The 13,822-nt window shown below is 48.2% G+C and overlaps 1 protein-coding gene across 5 annotated transcripts in view; it reads left to right on the forward strand.

Moving 5' to 3' along the window:
* gps2 (G protein pathway suppressor 2) overlaps positions 1-6,962 on the forward strand; it is a 29,449-nt gene extending 22,487 nt beyond the window's left edge. For 4 of the 5 annotated variants that reach the window (XM_078533819.1, XM_078533818.1, XM_078533821.1 and 1 more), the window contains 2 exons: positions 3,242-3,325; positions 4,197-6,962. In XM_078533819.1, coding sequence (XP_078389945.1) covers positions 3,242-3,325; positions 4,197-4,280 — 168 coding nt within the window. In that variant the 3' untranslated portion in view covers positions 4,281-6,962. The remainder of the gene's footprint in view (positions 1-3,241; positions 3,326-4,196) is intronic. The other variant, XM_078533822.1, reaches the window with a different exon arrangement.
* Positions 6,963-13,822: the final 6,860 nt, after the last annotated feature.

The raw sequence follows: 13,822 nt of genomic DNA on the forward strand, positions 1-13,822 counted from the left end.
CCCAATGGACCCAAACCCCTTCCCATTCACTCCCATTGTACACAATCCCAATGGACCCAAACCCCTTCCCATTCACTCCCATTGTACACAATCCCAATGGACCCAAACCCCTTTCCACTCACTCCCATTGTACACAATCCCAATGGACTGAAATCCTTCCGATTCATTCCAATTGTACACATTCCTAATGGAGCAAATCCCTTCTTTCTCTCACCCCACACCTCACTGCACTTCTTGACCCAGTTCAGTACTTCGAACTCTCCTTCTCCTCGCTCCCTTGACTGAACATTTTCACCTACTTGTCCAGTCTGGCCTCAGGGTGACGCTTTGCGTTAACGCTCCAACTTTTGCAATGCTCACAGAGAAATGTTCGTGCAGTCATCCTCAAAGCTTTCCCTCGGATTCCATGTGTGTTTGGTGCTGAAGCCGATGGTGCCCTTGGCGAAAGTTTGGGAGGGGCTGTAATTGACTTCAGTAAATCCAGGATCAAGGGGAAGGGAGAAAAAAATATCACATCAGGATTTCTACTTCAGATCCATAACGCCGCTGCACAGGATTGTGTGTGTGTGTGTGTGGGTGCGCGTGTGCGCACTTGGGTTTCTCAAGCCAGAGTCAGGCCCTGGTGTGGAATAATGGGGTTCTTGGTGATTGCTGTAAGGTGCAGTCTGAGGTCAAGACTGGAAACGTCGAGTGGTGCGGAGGAGGGTTGAATGAGATAGAATCATTGTTTCAGGAAGAGCAGATGATGACACAATATACTGGCGAGGGGATGATGCTATGAGAGTTTTGAAGCTATAACCCTCTGTGTTTCGGCGCAGATGGTCAGAGAAGATTTAATGCCCTTTTATTTCAATCGCTAACGTTTTGACGTTTCTCTCCTTGTCAAGTCTACACCCTATGCATCCTCAAGCCCTTCATCCCAACAAAGGCCTCCTCCCAGCCCCACCGATCCTCGTCCACATCCAGCAAGGCAAGGTAATGTTCCCCCTTCCACCCCGTCCACCCACCTCCAAACCCCAGGGATAGCCTGTCTTCAAACGGCCCTCAGAACAACCGGCTTCCCACCCGAGGATGGCCAGTCACTCTGGGACATTTTAAAACTGACCGCAGGCTGTACAATGCTGCTGCAATTCAGAGTGAGAGGCAATGCCCAAAACATTCAAACCCAGCTCTTTCTTTACACGATATTCACAGCCCGGAAACAGGCCATTGGGCCCATCTGCTCCGTGCTGGTATTTCTGCACCACACCAGCCTCCTCCCACCCCTTCTTCATCTCCCCCTATCCTTCTATTCCTTTCTCTCTCCTGGGCGTATCTGCTCGAGTACAGCTGTTCACATCAACCACTCCCTATGGGAGTGATTTCACATTCTCCCCACTCTCTGGGTAAAGACGCTTCTCCGGAATTCCAGATTTGATTTATTAGCGACTCTCTTATTTTTGGCCCTGAGTCCTGATCTGTGGATGTCTTGTGGCGCGGTGGGTAGTATCCCTACCCCTGATCCAGGCGCTCCAGGTTCAAGTCCCACTCCATGACTTGAGTATCAACCTGTAAATCCTTCTAGCCAACAGAAGGCGGTAAGAGCAGGAGAGATTCCTGGTCAGCCATGTGATGGGAAGAATGTTGAAGCCTCTGCCGTCGCTATCTATAGCTCTGCACTACTACATGAATGTAAAAGTGTATGTTACCACAGCAAGTTGTCTCAGTTGGCTGGATGGCAAATGTGGATCAGATTGGTGCCAACAGCACAGAGTTCTGGCTGTGGATTCGGGACCTGCCTCTCCTTGCCCTACCTGCTATGGGTCAGACCTGCCTTTGGGCAGAAAACTCGAGAAGATGTACATCTGGTCTCCCCACAAGTGCAAACGTCTTCTCTATTTCTATCCTATTCATAAACCCCTTCATAATCTTAGAGACCTCCACGTGACCACCCCTCAGCCTTCTCTGTTCTTTCTAATCTGCTGTCTTTTCTGATGTCGCCAGAAGCCATGTCTTTCCGGAACATTCCACCTTACTCTCTCGACTCTGGTCCCACTTGTGTTGAAGGAGAGTCACAGTTAGAAACCGTAAGCAGACAGGAGCAGAGGGACAGTTTTGCATGGAAACGAGAGAGGGAGGTCGGTGACCCAGTGCAGACAGGGGGAGATCGGTGACCCAGTGCAGACAGGGGGAGGTCGGTGAGCCAGTGTAGACAAGGGGAGGTCGGTGAGCCAGTGCAGACAGGGGGAGGGAGGTGAGCCAGTGCAGACAGGGGGAGGGAGGTGAGCCAGTGCAGGCAGAGGGAGGGAGGTGAGCCAGTGCAGACAGGGGGAGGGAGGTGAGCCAGTGCAGGCAGAGGGAGGGAGGTGAGCCAGTGCAGACAGGGGGAGGGAGGTGAGCCAGTGCAGGCAGAGGGAGGGAGGTGAGCTAGTGCGGACAGGGGGAGGGAGGTGAGCCAGTTCAGATAGGGGGAGGGAGGTGAGCCAGTGCAGACAGGGGGAGGGAGGTGAGCCAGTGCAGGCAGAGGGAGGGAGGTGAGCTAGTGCGGACAGGGGGAGGGAGGTGAGCCAGTTCAGACAGGGGGAGGGAGGTGAGCCAGTGCAGCCAGGGGGAGGGAGGTGAGCCAGTGCAGACAGGGTGAAGGGAGGTGAGCCAGTGTGGACAGAGGGGAGCCAGTGCAGATACCCCACTTTGCTCTTGTCCTTTCTCTCCTCTAGAAGCCTCAGCCCAGCCCTGCAACATGAAACCTGCAATCTCTATTCACCGGATTTGTTTAGTTTGGGCTCGTCGGGTAGAGACCAGAGATAGATCCGATATTCCATAGCCAGCGGCCTTACTGACCCCACCAGCATCAGCACTTTGCATCATTCCCTTTTAGCTTCCCAACTGAGAATAAAAACACCTTCCCCCTCTCGACTGACCCCTCTGGTAATCTATCTGCACAAGTCCAAGCTAAGCAAGGTGAGAATCCACCTCTTCCCCCATCACCCCTACCTCTGCAATGGCCTGGCAGATTTAACAAGGACAGGAGGATCCCACAGTCATCCTATAGCTCAGCCCGAGGATTCTGGAGGAGGGTCAGGGTTCTTTGCACCCCTCCCCGTCCCTCACCTATCACGATCGTCTGTTGATATAGATTGCAAACAGCGCTCTACGGGAGCTGTGATAATGAGAAAGTGCGAGTTCAATCAGAGTTCAGACTGTGTGCTTGTAGATGTTATAGCGTTCCCATTTTAGTGAGGTCTCTTCTCATGTCTTCCAGGCTGCGTTAGCCTATGTCCACCCACAGAGACCAGCATCGCCTGGGGGCTTTCCTCACGGGACACCCCCTCAGCAAGCCCTCCCGGTGAGTAGCTCTCGATAAGTGGGTGCCTTACAACGCTAGCGGTTTACTGATAGCTTCTGCCAGTGTTTGTTGGTGGGCAGGTACCAGTCAAGAACCATAACTAGAAACTGGTGCAGTGACAAGCTCTTTTCAAAGGTTTTGCTGAGGCAATGCAAAGAAACGTCTTTACTCTGTATCTAACCCCTGCTGTACCTGTCCTGGGATTGTTTGATGGGGACAGTGTAGAGGGAGCTTTACTCTGTATCTAACCCCGTGCTGTACCTGTCGCGGGAGTGTTTGATGGGGACAGTGTAGAGGGAGCTTTACTCTGTATCTAACCCCGTGCTGTACATGTCCTGGGAGTGTTTGATGGGGTCAGTGTAGAGGGAGCTTTACTCTGTATCTAACCCCGTGCTGTACCTGTCCTGGGAGTGTTTGATGGGGACAGTGTAGAGGGAGCTTTACTCTGTATCTAACCCCGTGCTGTACCTGTCCTGGGAGTGTTTGATGGGGACAGTGTAGAGGGAGCTTTACTCTGTATCTAACCCCGTGCTGTACCTGTCCTGGGAGTGTTTGATGGGGACAGTGTAGAGGGAGCTTTACTCTGTATCTAACCCCGTGCTGTACCTGTCCTGGGAGTGTTTGATGGGGACAGTGTAGAGGGAGCTTTACTCTGTATCTAACCCCGTGCTGTACCTGTCCTGGGAGTGTTTGATGGGGACAGTGTAGAGGGAGCTTCACTCTGTAATTTTCATTATGCTGCACTTCAGTTGTACATGACAGAGTTGCATTGGACGGAAACCTAATTCTTTGATGGTAACTTGGTCTTAAATCTACAGCTTCCTTTTACTGGATCATTTCTGACTGAGATCTTTCCTTGTGTCTTTACCAGACTGGTTTCCAAACGACAAGTCAGGCAGCTCCCCGACATGCCTACCTGCAGCACAGTCAAGGACAGCGTTACTACCATCAGTAACCCTACAGGAGGCGCTTTGATCACCACCTTCCCCACCCCGCTCCCCACAACGTACACCCCATCCTCCCTCCGTGCCTGGGAGAATGGGAAGCAGGAGGAGAAACTGATCAAATTATCACTTTGAAGACAGACACCTCTGTGAATCGTGGAAAGTTAGCCATTGTTTCTCTATACAAAAACTGGCCAGTTTGTGTCTCATAAGTGATCTCAGTTTAGAGACATGATCTAAATGGGGAGGAAGGGGTGAATTTGAAATTGCAGTGATCAGCAAACTCCCACCCTAGCAGGGAAAGGCAGTAGGTGTGTGGTTTCTTTTCTGTTTTGAGTGGTGATGCTTTACCTACCAACGGGTCCCACATGGAAGTTCCTGAAATGTTATTTCCTGATGTATCCTGGACGAGGATCTGAGTAACCGAAGGTTTGGATGTTTCTTTTCTGTATTGTTGGAACACTCTTGCCTCTGGAATACCATGCAGTACTCCCCCTGCTCCCCCTGTGACTTTTCCCGTTACCCTGCAAGTCCCCGTGGAGCTTTCTCCTTCCTGATTTTACCCCTCCCTCTTTGAGTGAAGTGCGGCTGCCGGAGGGAACTGTAGTTTGAGAGTGTTGGCAGGATTTCAGCTGCATTGGGGCACCTGACCTGGTCCTCAGTGAGCTGTTCTCAATGGCTGGATTTGGATTGGTCTCCCCCGAGGGTGGTAACCTCCCCTCCGCTGCTGCCTTGCACTGAGTGACAGACGCTGTGGGTCAGACACTTTGTCACCATCTCCGGATCACCTGATGTACTTGACAATGAGTGAAGTGTGTTCGGAAATGCAGCCCAGTTTGCTCACATTAGATTCCCCAATGAGAGAAATGACTGGATAATGTGGCACTTTTGGAAGCGTTGTTTAAGGGATAAATATTGATTGGGGAGAACTCCTCTCACATTCCTCTAATCCTGACCCGGGATCTTTCACATCTAGCTGAGGGGCAGGGGGAGTGACCAGGGGCCTTGGTTCAAATTCCCAGGCGGAAGAGGTTAAGTCAGTCAGTGCAGCACTCTCCCTGAGCACTGCATCGGGAAAGGCAGCTTTCAATCCCTGGACAAGTCTCTGGAGCGGAGCTTGAACTCACGTTCTTCCATCTCAGGGGCACGAAACCTGAGGAGGGAGGGAGAGGAATGTGCAAAAGGTTGGACAGATGTCGGAGAGAGATTTGACATCGAAATGAGATTGATTCTGAAATTGTTGGATTTTTTGCCTCAATTTCGGGCAGTGCACTGACACCAAAACTGCCCCCAGATTTGGTAGCAGACTGACAGTCTCATCGAGAAAGGGCAGTGGTACAAATGCTGCACTTGTGCAGTAGGGGTCATCACTTCTGAGTTTGAAGCTCAGGCACTTTGTAGAGTCAGTAAAAGGTAGAACTTTACTCTGTGCTGTACCTGTCCTGGGAGTGTTTGATGGGGACAGTTTAGAGCGAGCTTTACTCTGTATCTAACCCCGTGCTGTTCCTGCCCTGGGAGTGTTTGATGGGGACAGTGTAGAGGGAGCTTTACTTCTGTATCTAACCCCGTGCTGTACCTGTCCTGGGAGTGTTTGATGGGGACAGTTTAGAGGGAGCTTTATTCTGTATCTAACCCAGTGCTGTTCCTGCCCTGGGAGTGTTTGATGGGGACAGTGTAGAGGGAGCTTTACTTCTGTATCTAACCCCGTGCTGTACCTGTCCTGGGAGTGTTTGATGGGGACAGTGTAGAGGGAGCTTTACTCTGTATCTAACCCCATGCTGTACCTGTCCTGGCAGTGTTTGATGGGGACAGTGTAGAGGGAGCTTTACTCTGTATCTAACTCCGTGCTGTACCTGTCCTGGGAGTGTTTGATGGGGACAGTGTCGAGGGAGCTTTACTCTGTATCTAACCCTGCGCTGTACCTGTCCTGGGAGTGTTTGATGGGGACAGTGTAGAGGGAGCTTTACTCTGTATCTAACCCCGTGCTGTACCTGTCCTGGAGTGTTTGATGTGGAGTGATGCTCCTCAAGCTATATGACCAATTATTTCTCTATCAGAGAGAGATACCTCTGTTCCCTGTGGAACATGGCTGATGACCTTACCCATCTATACTGCTCAAGTTATGAATGCTGCAGAATCTATCTACTCTTTGTAAGTTTAAATGGATGATTGCCTGAATCGTCCCCTAAGGTGTTGTGCACTGAGTTGTTGCTCCCCTGGCCTTTCACTATCAGGGTGAAGTCGCTCTTCCTGGCTCTGCTGCGGGTGACGACCAGTCGCTGTACTGACAGCCCTTATATGGTCTTCGCCATGAAAGCCACAAGGACAATACTGATGGAGTGAGCGGTGAGATACACATCGAGGAACTCAGCCTGATCGGATTTCTCAACCATGATACAATACAGGAGACCATTCAGCCCATCGTGCCTCTCCTCTGCCGGCTCTTTGAATTAGTTCCCCTCTCTTCCTGCTCTTTCCCCGCAGTCCTGCAAGTGTTTCCTTTTCAACTATTTAACCAACTCCTTGTGGGATCTGTTTCCACCATCTTTTGGAATGCAGACTGTTTGCAATCGTTAAATGTATAACTTTTAACAAAATGTTTGTTTTCTACTAAGAAAAGTTATAAAATGTGGCGGCTTTGTTATGATACTTGAAGCAATACTCGGAAAGTAAATATCATTCTTCAAAATGAACGCTGGTGCCCCTGTGCTTATGGTCAGTGTGGATGGGAGAGCTGGTTACGCAATGCAGGTCACTGAATGAAAGACTGATTCTGGAACGGAGAGAGTTTCACTTGTTAAGAAAGACTAAATAAGCTTTTTCTGCTCGGAAACTTCAGGATGAGGGATGACCAGCTGGAGGTTTTTAAGATGAAGAAGTTTGATAGGTTAGACATAGAGAAGAAGTTTCCTTTTGTAAGGGTATCCAGGGCTGGGGACCATCAATGTAATAAATCCGGTTGAGAATTCAGGACAAACTCCTTTACCCAGAATGGGGGGAGAATGTGGAACTCGCTCCCACAGGGAGTGGTTGAAGTGAATAGTGAAGTGAATAGTAAAGTGTTATGGTCCGGTTAGGGACATTTGTAAAGTAGACAAAATTTGAATTCTCAGTTGGTTACTAAGAACAAAGCCACAAGATTCCACGGCTTTAAACAAACAAGAATTCTTACGATATAAGAGTCAATAAAGCAAACAGTCAATACTATCTATCGTGTAGTCCAACAGCCAGATTGTGGTCAGACACATCACACATTGCATGTTAAATGGCAGACCCAACTAGACAGGTCCAACAAATATTTCAGCAACCTACCCAGACATCAGTGATCACTGTGAGTCACCGAAACCCTTGAAAACTCCATCTCCCTCATGAGGGATTAAAGTTCCTCTCTGTTGGAGATTCAGCCTCTGATTTACCTCAACAGCTGCTCCAATTCAGATTGCCCCAATGACTGCTCGTGTCCCAGTTGCTCAGTCTCTTCTCCCAAGACTCCATCCCACTGGATTCACAAGACTGCACCCCAGCATGTAATTACTGACACGATTCCAGCTCTCGAGCTGCTCTGAGCAGAACAGCACCACTCATGGAATTTCCATTGTCCCCGGTTGTCCAGCTGCTCCTGTACTCCCCTGAGCTGCCGCTGCATAGAGCTAGCCTCTCCAGCTCCCGACTAACCTCGTCATGAGGGCTCGATTTGCACCACACGCTGGTGCTGCGGGGCTGTGTGTCTGCGCTAAAAACCCAGGCACCTGGCCCCTCTGCACCATCTCTCTAGCTGTCAAAGGCGACCTGGATTTGAGCGTTCCCCTGCCGTGCTCTGCACTTGTGCTGGAGCCCTGAGTATCGAAGGAGTTGTAGTCTTCAGCCTCTGCCTCAAAAGCACCAAAAGAAAAACCCAGAAATATAGATTCCCTGACAATATATTTAAGGACAAACAAGCTAAACACAGGAGGGAGAAAGGAATAGAGGAATATGCTGTTAAAGTGTCCACTCAACTGATACCTGGAATCGGGGGGTGGGGGGTTATCCTACGAGGAAAGGGCAGGCTGGGCCTATATCCATTGGAGTTTAGAAGAATGAGAGATGATCTTATTGAAACACATAAAACCCTGAGGGGATTTAATAGGGCGTATACAGGGAAGATGTTGCCCCCTTGCGGGGGAGACCAGAACTAGGGGACAGAGTTTAAAATAAGGGGTCTCCCATTTAAGACGGAGGTGAGAGGAAATTTTCTCTGAGGGTGGAGGCTGGTTCAAGGAATATTTTTAAGGCAGAGGTATATAGATTCTAGACTAACAAGGGAGTCAAAGGTTATCATAGCAAATATGGAGTTGAGTCCACAGTCAGATCAGCCAGGATCTTTTTGAATGGTGGAACAGGCTGAAGGGGCCGATTGGCCTCCTCCCGCTCCTAATTCGGATGTGAGATGAAGGGGGTTGGGAGGAGGCTCATGTGGAGTGTAAGCACCAGCGTGGAGTGGTTGAGCTAAATGGCCATTTCTGTCCTGTACATTCTGTATCCACTCAACTCCCTCCCATTCCTGATCGTTTGGTTAGTGACTGGCCCAGGAGAACATTGGAGGGATGATTCCTCCTGCATGCCTGTGAGGCACCGACATGAACTACCACTCCTGCTGAAGACAGAGATCTGCTCAGACTTCAGGGTAGAGGAGGAAGGGAGTTACATACTTTGACACAGGCAAGCAGATCACCTTGGCAGTGCTATCTGCACAGGGCGTCACCCCAACAGCAACAGGGCAAGTCCCGGGTGGTAGTCTCATCTCTCACCCCCACCCAGTCGGACTACAAGCACTGACAACATCTCCTCACAAACTAGGTGTGCCCACAACCCACGGTCTGCTTGAATTACCTGATGCCAGGGTGGTGCTTCAGAAACCCAGACTGGTCAATGTTGCTGGGACAGAAATCTGGAGACCAAATAAAGTGAGATCATCTTTGTCCGGCCGCTCCTGACCTATCTTTGCTCCCAGTCCGATGATGCCTCGATTTTAAAATTCTCATCTTTAGATGTTCAAATCCCTCTGTGGCCTTGCCCCTTTCCTACCTCTAATCTCCAGCTTTAATGACTCTTCATTCCTCCAATTCTGGCATCTTGCCAATCCCCAGTTTTCATTGTTCCAGCTTTGGTAGCTATGCCCACCTCTTTACCTCTCCCCACTTTAAAGATGCTCCTTAAAACCCCTTTGACCAAGCTTTGGGTCACCTGTCCCTAATATCCTCTCACATGGCTCAGTGTCAAATGTTGTCCTTAGGATGCTTCACTGCAGCTCCCTGGGATGTTTCACTATAGTAAAGGCACTATATAAAGGCAAGTTGTCATCAGGCATATTGTCAGCAACGTGGATGAAGCAGGCTGCATTTAGAATTCAGATTTTAACTTTAATTCAGACTTGCCTGAATGAGTGCAACTCGAAGAAGCTTGACACCATTAAGGACAAAGCAGCCTGCTTGATTGTCACCCCTTCCACCACTTTCAACATTCACTCTCTCCACCAACACAGAGTGGCAGCAGTGTGCACCATCTACAAGATGCACTGCAGAAACTCACCAAGGCTCTTTCAACGGCACCTGCCAAACCTGTACCGAGAAGGACAAGGGCAGCAGACACATGGGAACACCACCACCTGGAAGTTCCCCTCCACACCATTCTGACTTTGAAATGTATCCCCGTTCCTTCACTGTCGCTGGGTCAAAATCCTGGAACTCCCTAACAGCACTGTGGGTTGTACCTACACCACATGGACTGCAGCGGTTCAAGAAGGCAGCTCACCACCACCTTCTCAAGGGGCAATTAGGGATGGGCAATAAATGCTGGCCCAGCCAGCGAAGCCCACATCCTGTGAATGAATTAAAAAAATTAAACATCCTTATTTTTTATACATCCAATGACCACCTTCATAAAATGAGATTAGACAAAGTCAACATGGGTTTATGAAAGGGAAATCATGTTTGACAAACCCACTGGAGTTTTTTGAGGATGTAATTCACAGAATAGATAAGGGAGAACCAGTGGATGTGGTGTATTTGGATTTTCAGAAAGCTTTTGATAAAGTCCCACATAAGAGGTTAGTGTGTAAAATTAAAGCACATGGGATTGGGGGTGATATATTGGCATGGATTGAGAATTGGTTAGCAGACAGGAAATAAAAAGTAGAAATAAATGGGTCTTTTTCGGAGTGGCAGGCAGTGACTAGTGGGGTACTGCAGGGATCAGTGCTTGGGTCCCAGCTATTCACAATATATTTCAATGATTTGGATGAGGGAACCAAATGTAATATTTCCAAATTTGCTGATGACACGGAACTTGGTGGGAATATGGTGGGGAGGGTGTTATGAGGCTCCAGGGTGACTTAGACAAGTTGAATGAGTGGGCAAATACATGGCAGGTGCGGTATAAAGTGGATAAGTGTGAAGTTATCCACTTTGGTAGGAAAAACAGAATGACAGAGTATTATTTAAATAGTGATAGATTGGGAAATGTTCTTGTACAAAGGGACCTGGATGTCCTTGTACACCAATCACTGAAAGCTAGCATGCAGGTGCAGCAAGCAGTTAAGAAGGCAAATGCTATGTTGGCCTTCATTGTGAGAGGACTTGAGTACAGGAGCAAGGATGTCTTACTGCAGCTGTACAGAGCCTTGCTGAGACCACACCTGGAGTCTTGTGTACAGTTTGGTCTCCTTACCTAAGAAAGGATACGCTTGCCATAGAGGGAGTGCAGCGAATGTTCACCAGACTGATTCCTGGGATGGCAGGATTGTGGTAAGAGGAGATTGGACCGAGTAGGTCTGTATTCACTGGAGTTTAGAAGAATGAGAGGACATCTCATTGGAACATATAAAATTCTGACAGGGCTGGACAGACTAGATGCAGGGATGATGTTTCCTCTGGCTGGGGGGGTCTACAACAAGGGGTCACAATCTCAGGATGTGGGGTAGGCTGTTTAGGACTGAGATGAGGATAAACTTCTTCATTCAGAGGGTGGTGAACCTGTGGAATTCTCTACCACAGAGGCTGTGGAGGCCAAATCACTGAGTATATTGAAGAAGGATGTAGTTTTAAATTTATAGACTCTAAAGGCGTCAAGGGGTATGCGGGGGAGAGAGTGGGAGAATGGCGTTGAGATAGAGGATCAGCCATGATCATATTGAATGGCGGAGCAGGCTCGAAGGGCCGAATGGCCTACTCCTGCTCCTATTTTCTATGTTTCAAGACATGATCTCTGAACCAGTCTCCTGCTCATTAAACTCTCCCAGTAGTTGTGCCCACTCTTAACACCTTCCCTGCTGGGACAGTACAGCATTAAAGATTCACATTCTTATAGCACCTTTCAGAAGGTCAGGACATCCCAGTGTCTCACAGCCACTGAAACACTTTTGAGGTATGCTCAATGCCGCAGTTAATTTGCGCACAGCAAGCTCCCACAAACAGCATCAAGATGATGCTTAAGGAATAAACAGCAACTGCGGGGAACACTCCGTTATCTTTCTCATTGTGGCCATGGGATCTTTTCTATCTACCTGATAAGACAGACATTAGTTTAATGTCTTATCGGAAAGATGGGACTTCTGATAATACTGCCCTGGCGAGTTAGCCTCGATTATGTACTCAAGTGTCTGCAGTGGAGCTCAAAGCCAGCAGCAAAATGATGCAAACCACAAAACCACAGCTAACAAGTTTATAAGGGCATTTCCATTTTAAGTGCACAAATATATAATGGAGAATCGAACAGGTTACCCGAGCAGAAAACCAGATGTTGTTTTCAAGTCATTAGGCAACAGATGTTCTTAAAGTTCCATTTATTTTTCTATACACTAATTTTATACCACAGATAAATCACTAAACAATATTTTGGGCAGTTGTTTGGGGGGGGTTAACACTGTCCCTGTGGGACAGGCAAGGGAGATGAGATCTGTAAATGCAGCCAATTCCTGTTCTATTCGTCTGCTCTCAAATCCTCAGCAAACCGATGGAAGGTGTTGACAGTGCTGCTAATCGGCACTTACTCAGTAAACCTGCTTCTCAGTAGTCAGTTTGGGTTCCACCAGGGCCACTTAGCACCACGAATTCCAGAGACAAGGTGAAGGTGACATCAAGGCAGCATTTGACTGATTGTGGGACCAGGACCCTAACCATATTGAAGTCAATGGGAATTAGGGGGTGAAAACCCCACTGTTTGGAGTCATACCGAGCACCAAGGAAGATGGTTGTGGTTGTTGGAGGTCAGTCATCTCAGCTCCAGGACATCACTGCAGGAGCTCCTCGGCCCAACCATCTTCAGCTGCTTCATCAATGACCTTCCTTCCATCATAAGGTCAGGAGTGGGGATGTTCACTGATGATTGCACAATGTTTTACTTGTATACAGAATTCTTCAGATACTGAAGCAGTCTGGCTCCACATGCAGCAAGACTTGAACATTCCAGCTTGGGCTGATAACTTGCAAGTGCCAAGAGAGTTAGTCCCAGATGCAGGCTCTCAGCCTCATTATGCAACTTCCATAAAGGGTTTTACTTTGTTGGCACAACTGGGGACAGCAGAACTCTGCCTGATTGATAGCTTTATGATGTTATAATAAACTTTCTCTGTGATCTCTTTTGTCACCGGCACAGCGCTTACATAAAATTGAGGTTGGGGGAAATCTGATTTAGAGGCAATCATAATCTCACAGATGGTAGCTTTGCACCATTGGCTCCTCAGCAAAGCACATACATCAAACATCTGGACTGTGGCTCCTCATACTGAACAGGATTAACATTGCAACAACACAATCAGTAGGCTAAAAGTCAACTGCCTCACAATGGTTTAAACCCAGCTCACATTCCCTATCAGTGGGTGAACAATCCAATGCTTGCTGAATTCTACTTCACAATGAAGCTTATGGCTTCTATTATTGATATTTTAAAGGTCTGGTTGGTTGACACTGCTATAGGGTTTATCAACAGCTGTGTTTTTAAAATAAAATTATGAATAGGTGTTTATTAGGCAATTCCACACATGCCATTGTTACTATTGTGTTCCTTGGTTCTGTACTGGATGTATACACTGGATGAATTGACATGAAGGAACAAGGGTCCATGGAGAATAGGGTCAGGAAACCTACCCACCATTTTTAAATGGCTCAAGTTGTCCTGACTCCACAAAAGCCTGGTCCAAAGGCAGTTTTCAAGTGTACAAGGGCAGAGAGATCATGAGGTGCATGTATATCAATCTTTGACAGTGGAAGGATATGGGATCTTGGCTTCATAATAAGAGGTATTGAGTACAAAAGCAAGTAAATTACACAAAATCTTTTCCAAAGCTCTGGTTAGGCCCCAGTGGGAGTACAGCATCTAGTTCTGGCCATCACATTTTAGGTGGGATGTGCAGGTCCTTGATAGAGGGTGTAGAGATTTACCAGAATGGTTCCAGGGATGAGGGATTTTAGCTCCAAGGTTAGGTAGAGAAGCTGGGGTTGTTCTCCTTGGAACAAATGAGGTTGAGGGGAGATTTGATCGAGGTGTACGAGATGATGACAGGGTTAGATAAGGTGGG

The sequence above is a fragment of the Cetorhinus maximus genome, chromosome 34 (genome assembly GCF_964194155.1).
Source record: "Cetorhinus maximus chromosome 34, sCetMax3.hap1.1, whole genome shotgun sequence".
Taxonomy (NCBI): domain Eukaryota; kingdom Metazoa; phylum Chordata; class Chondrichthyes; order Lamniformes; family Cetorhinidae; genus Cetorhinus; species Cetorhinus maximus.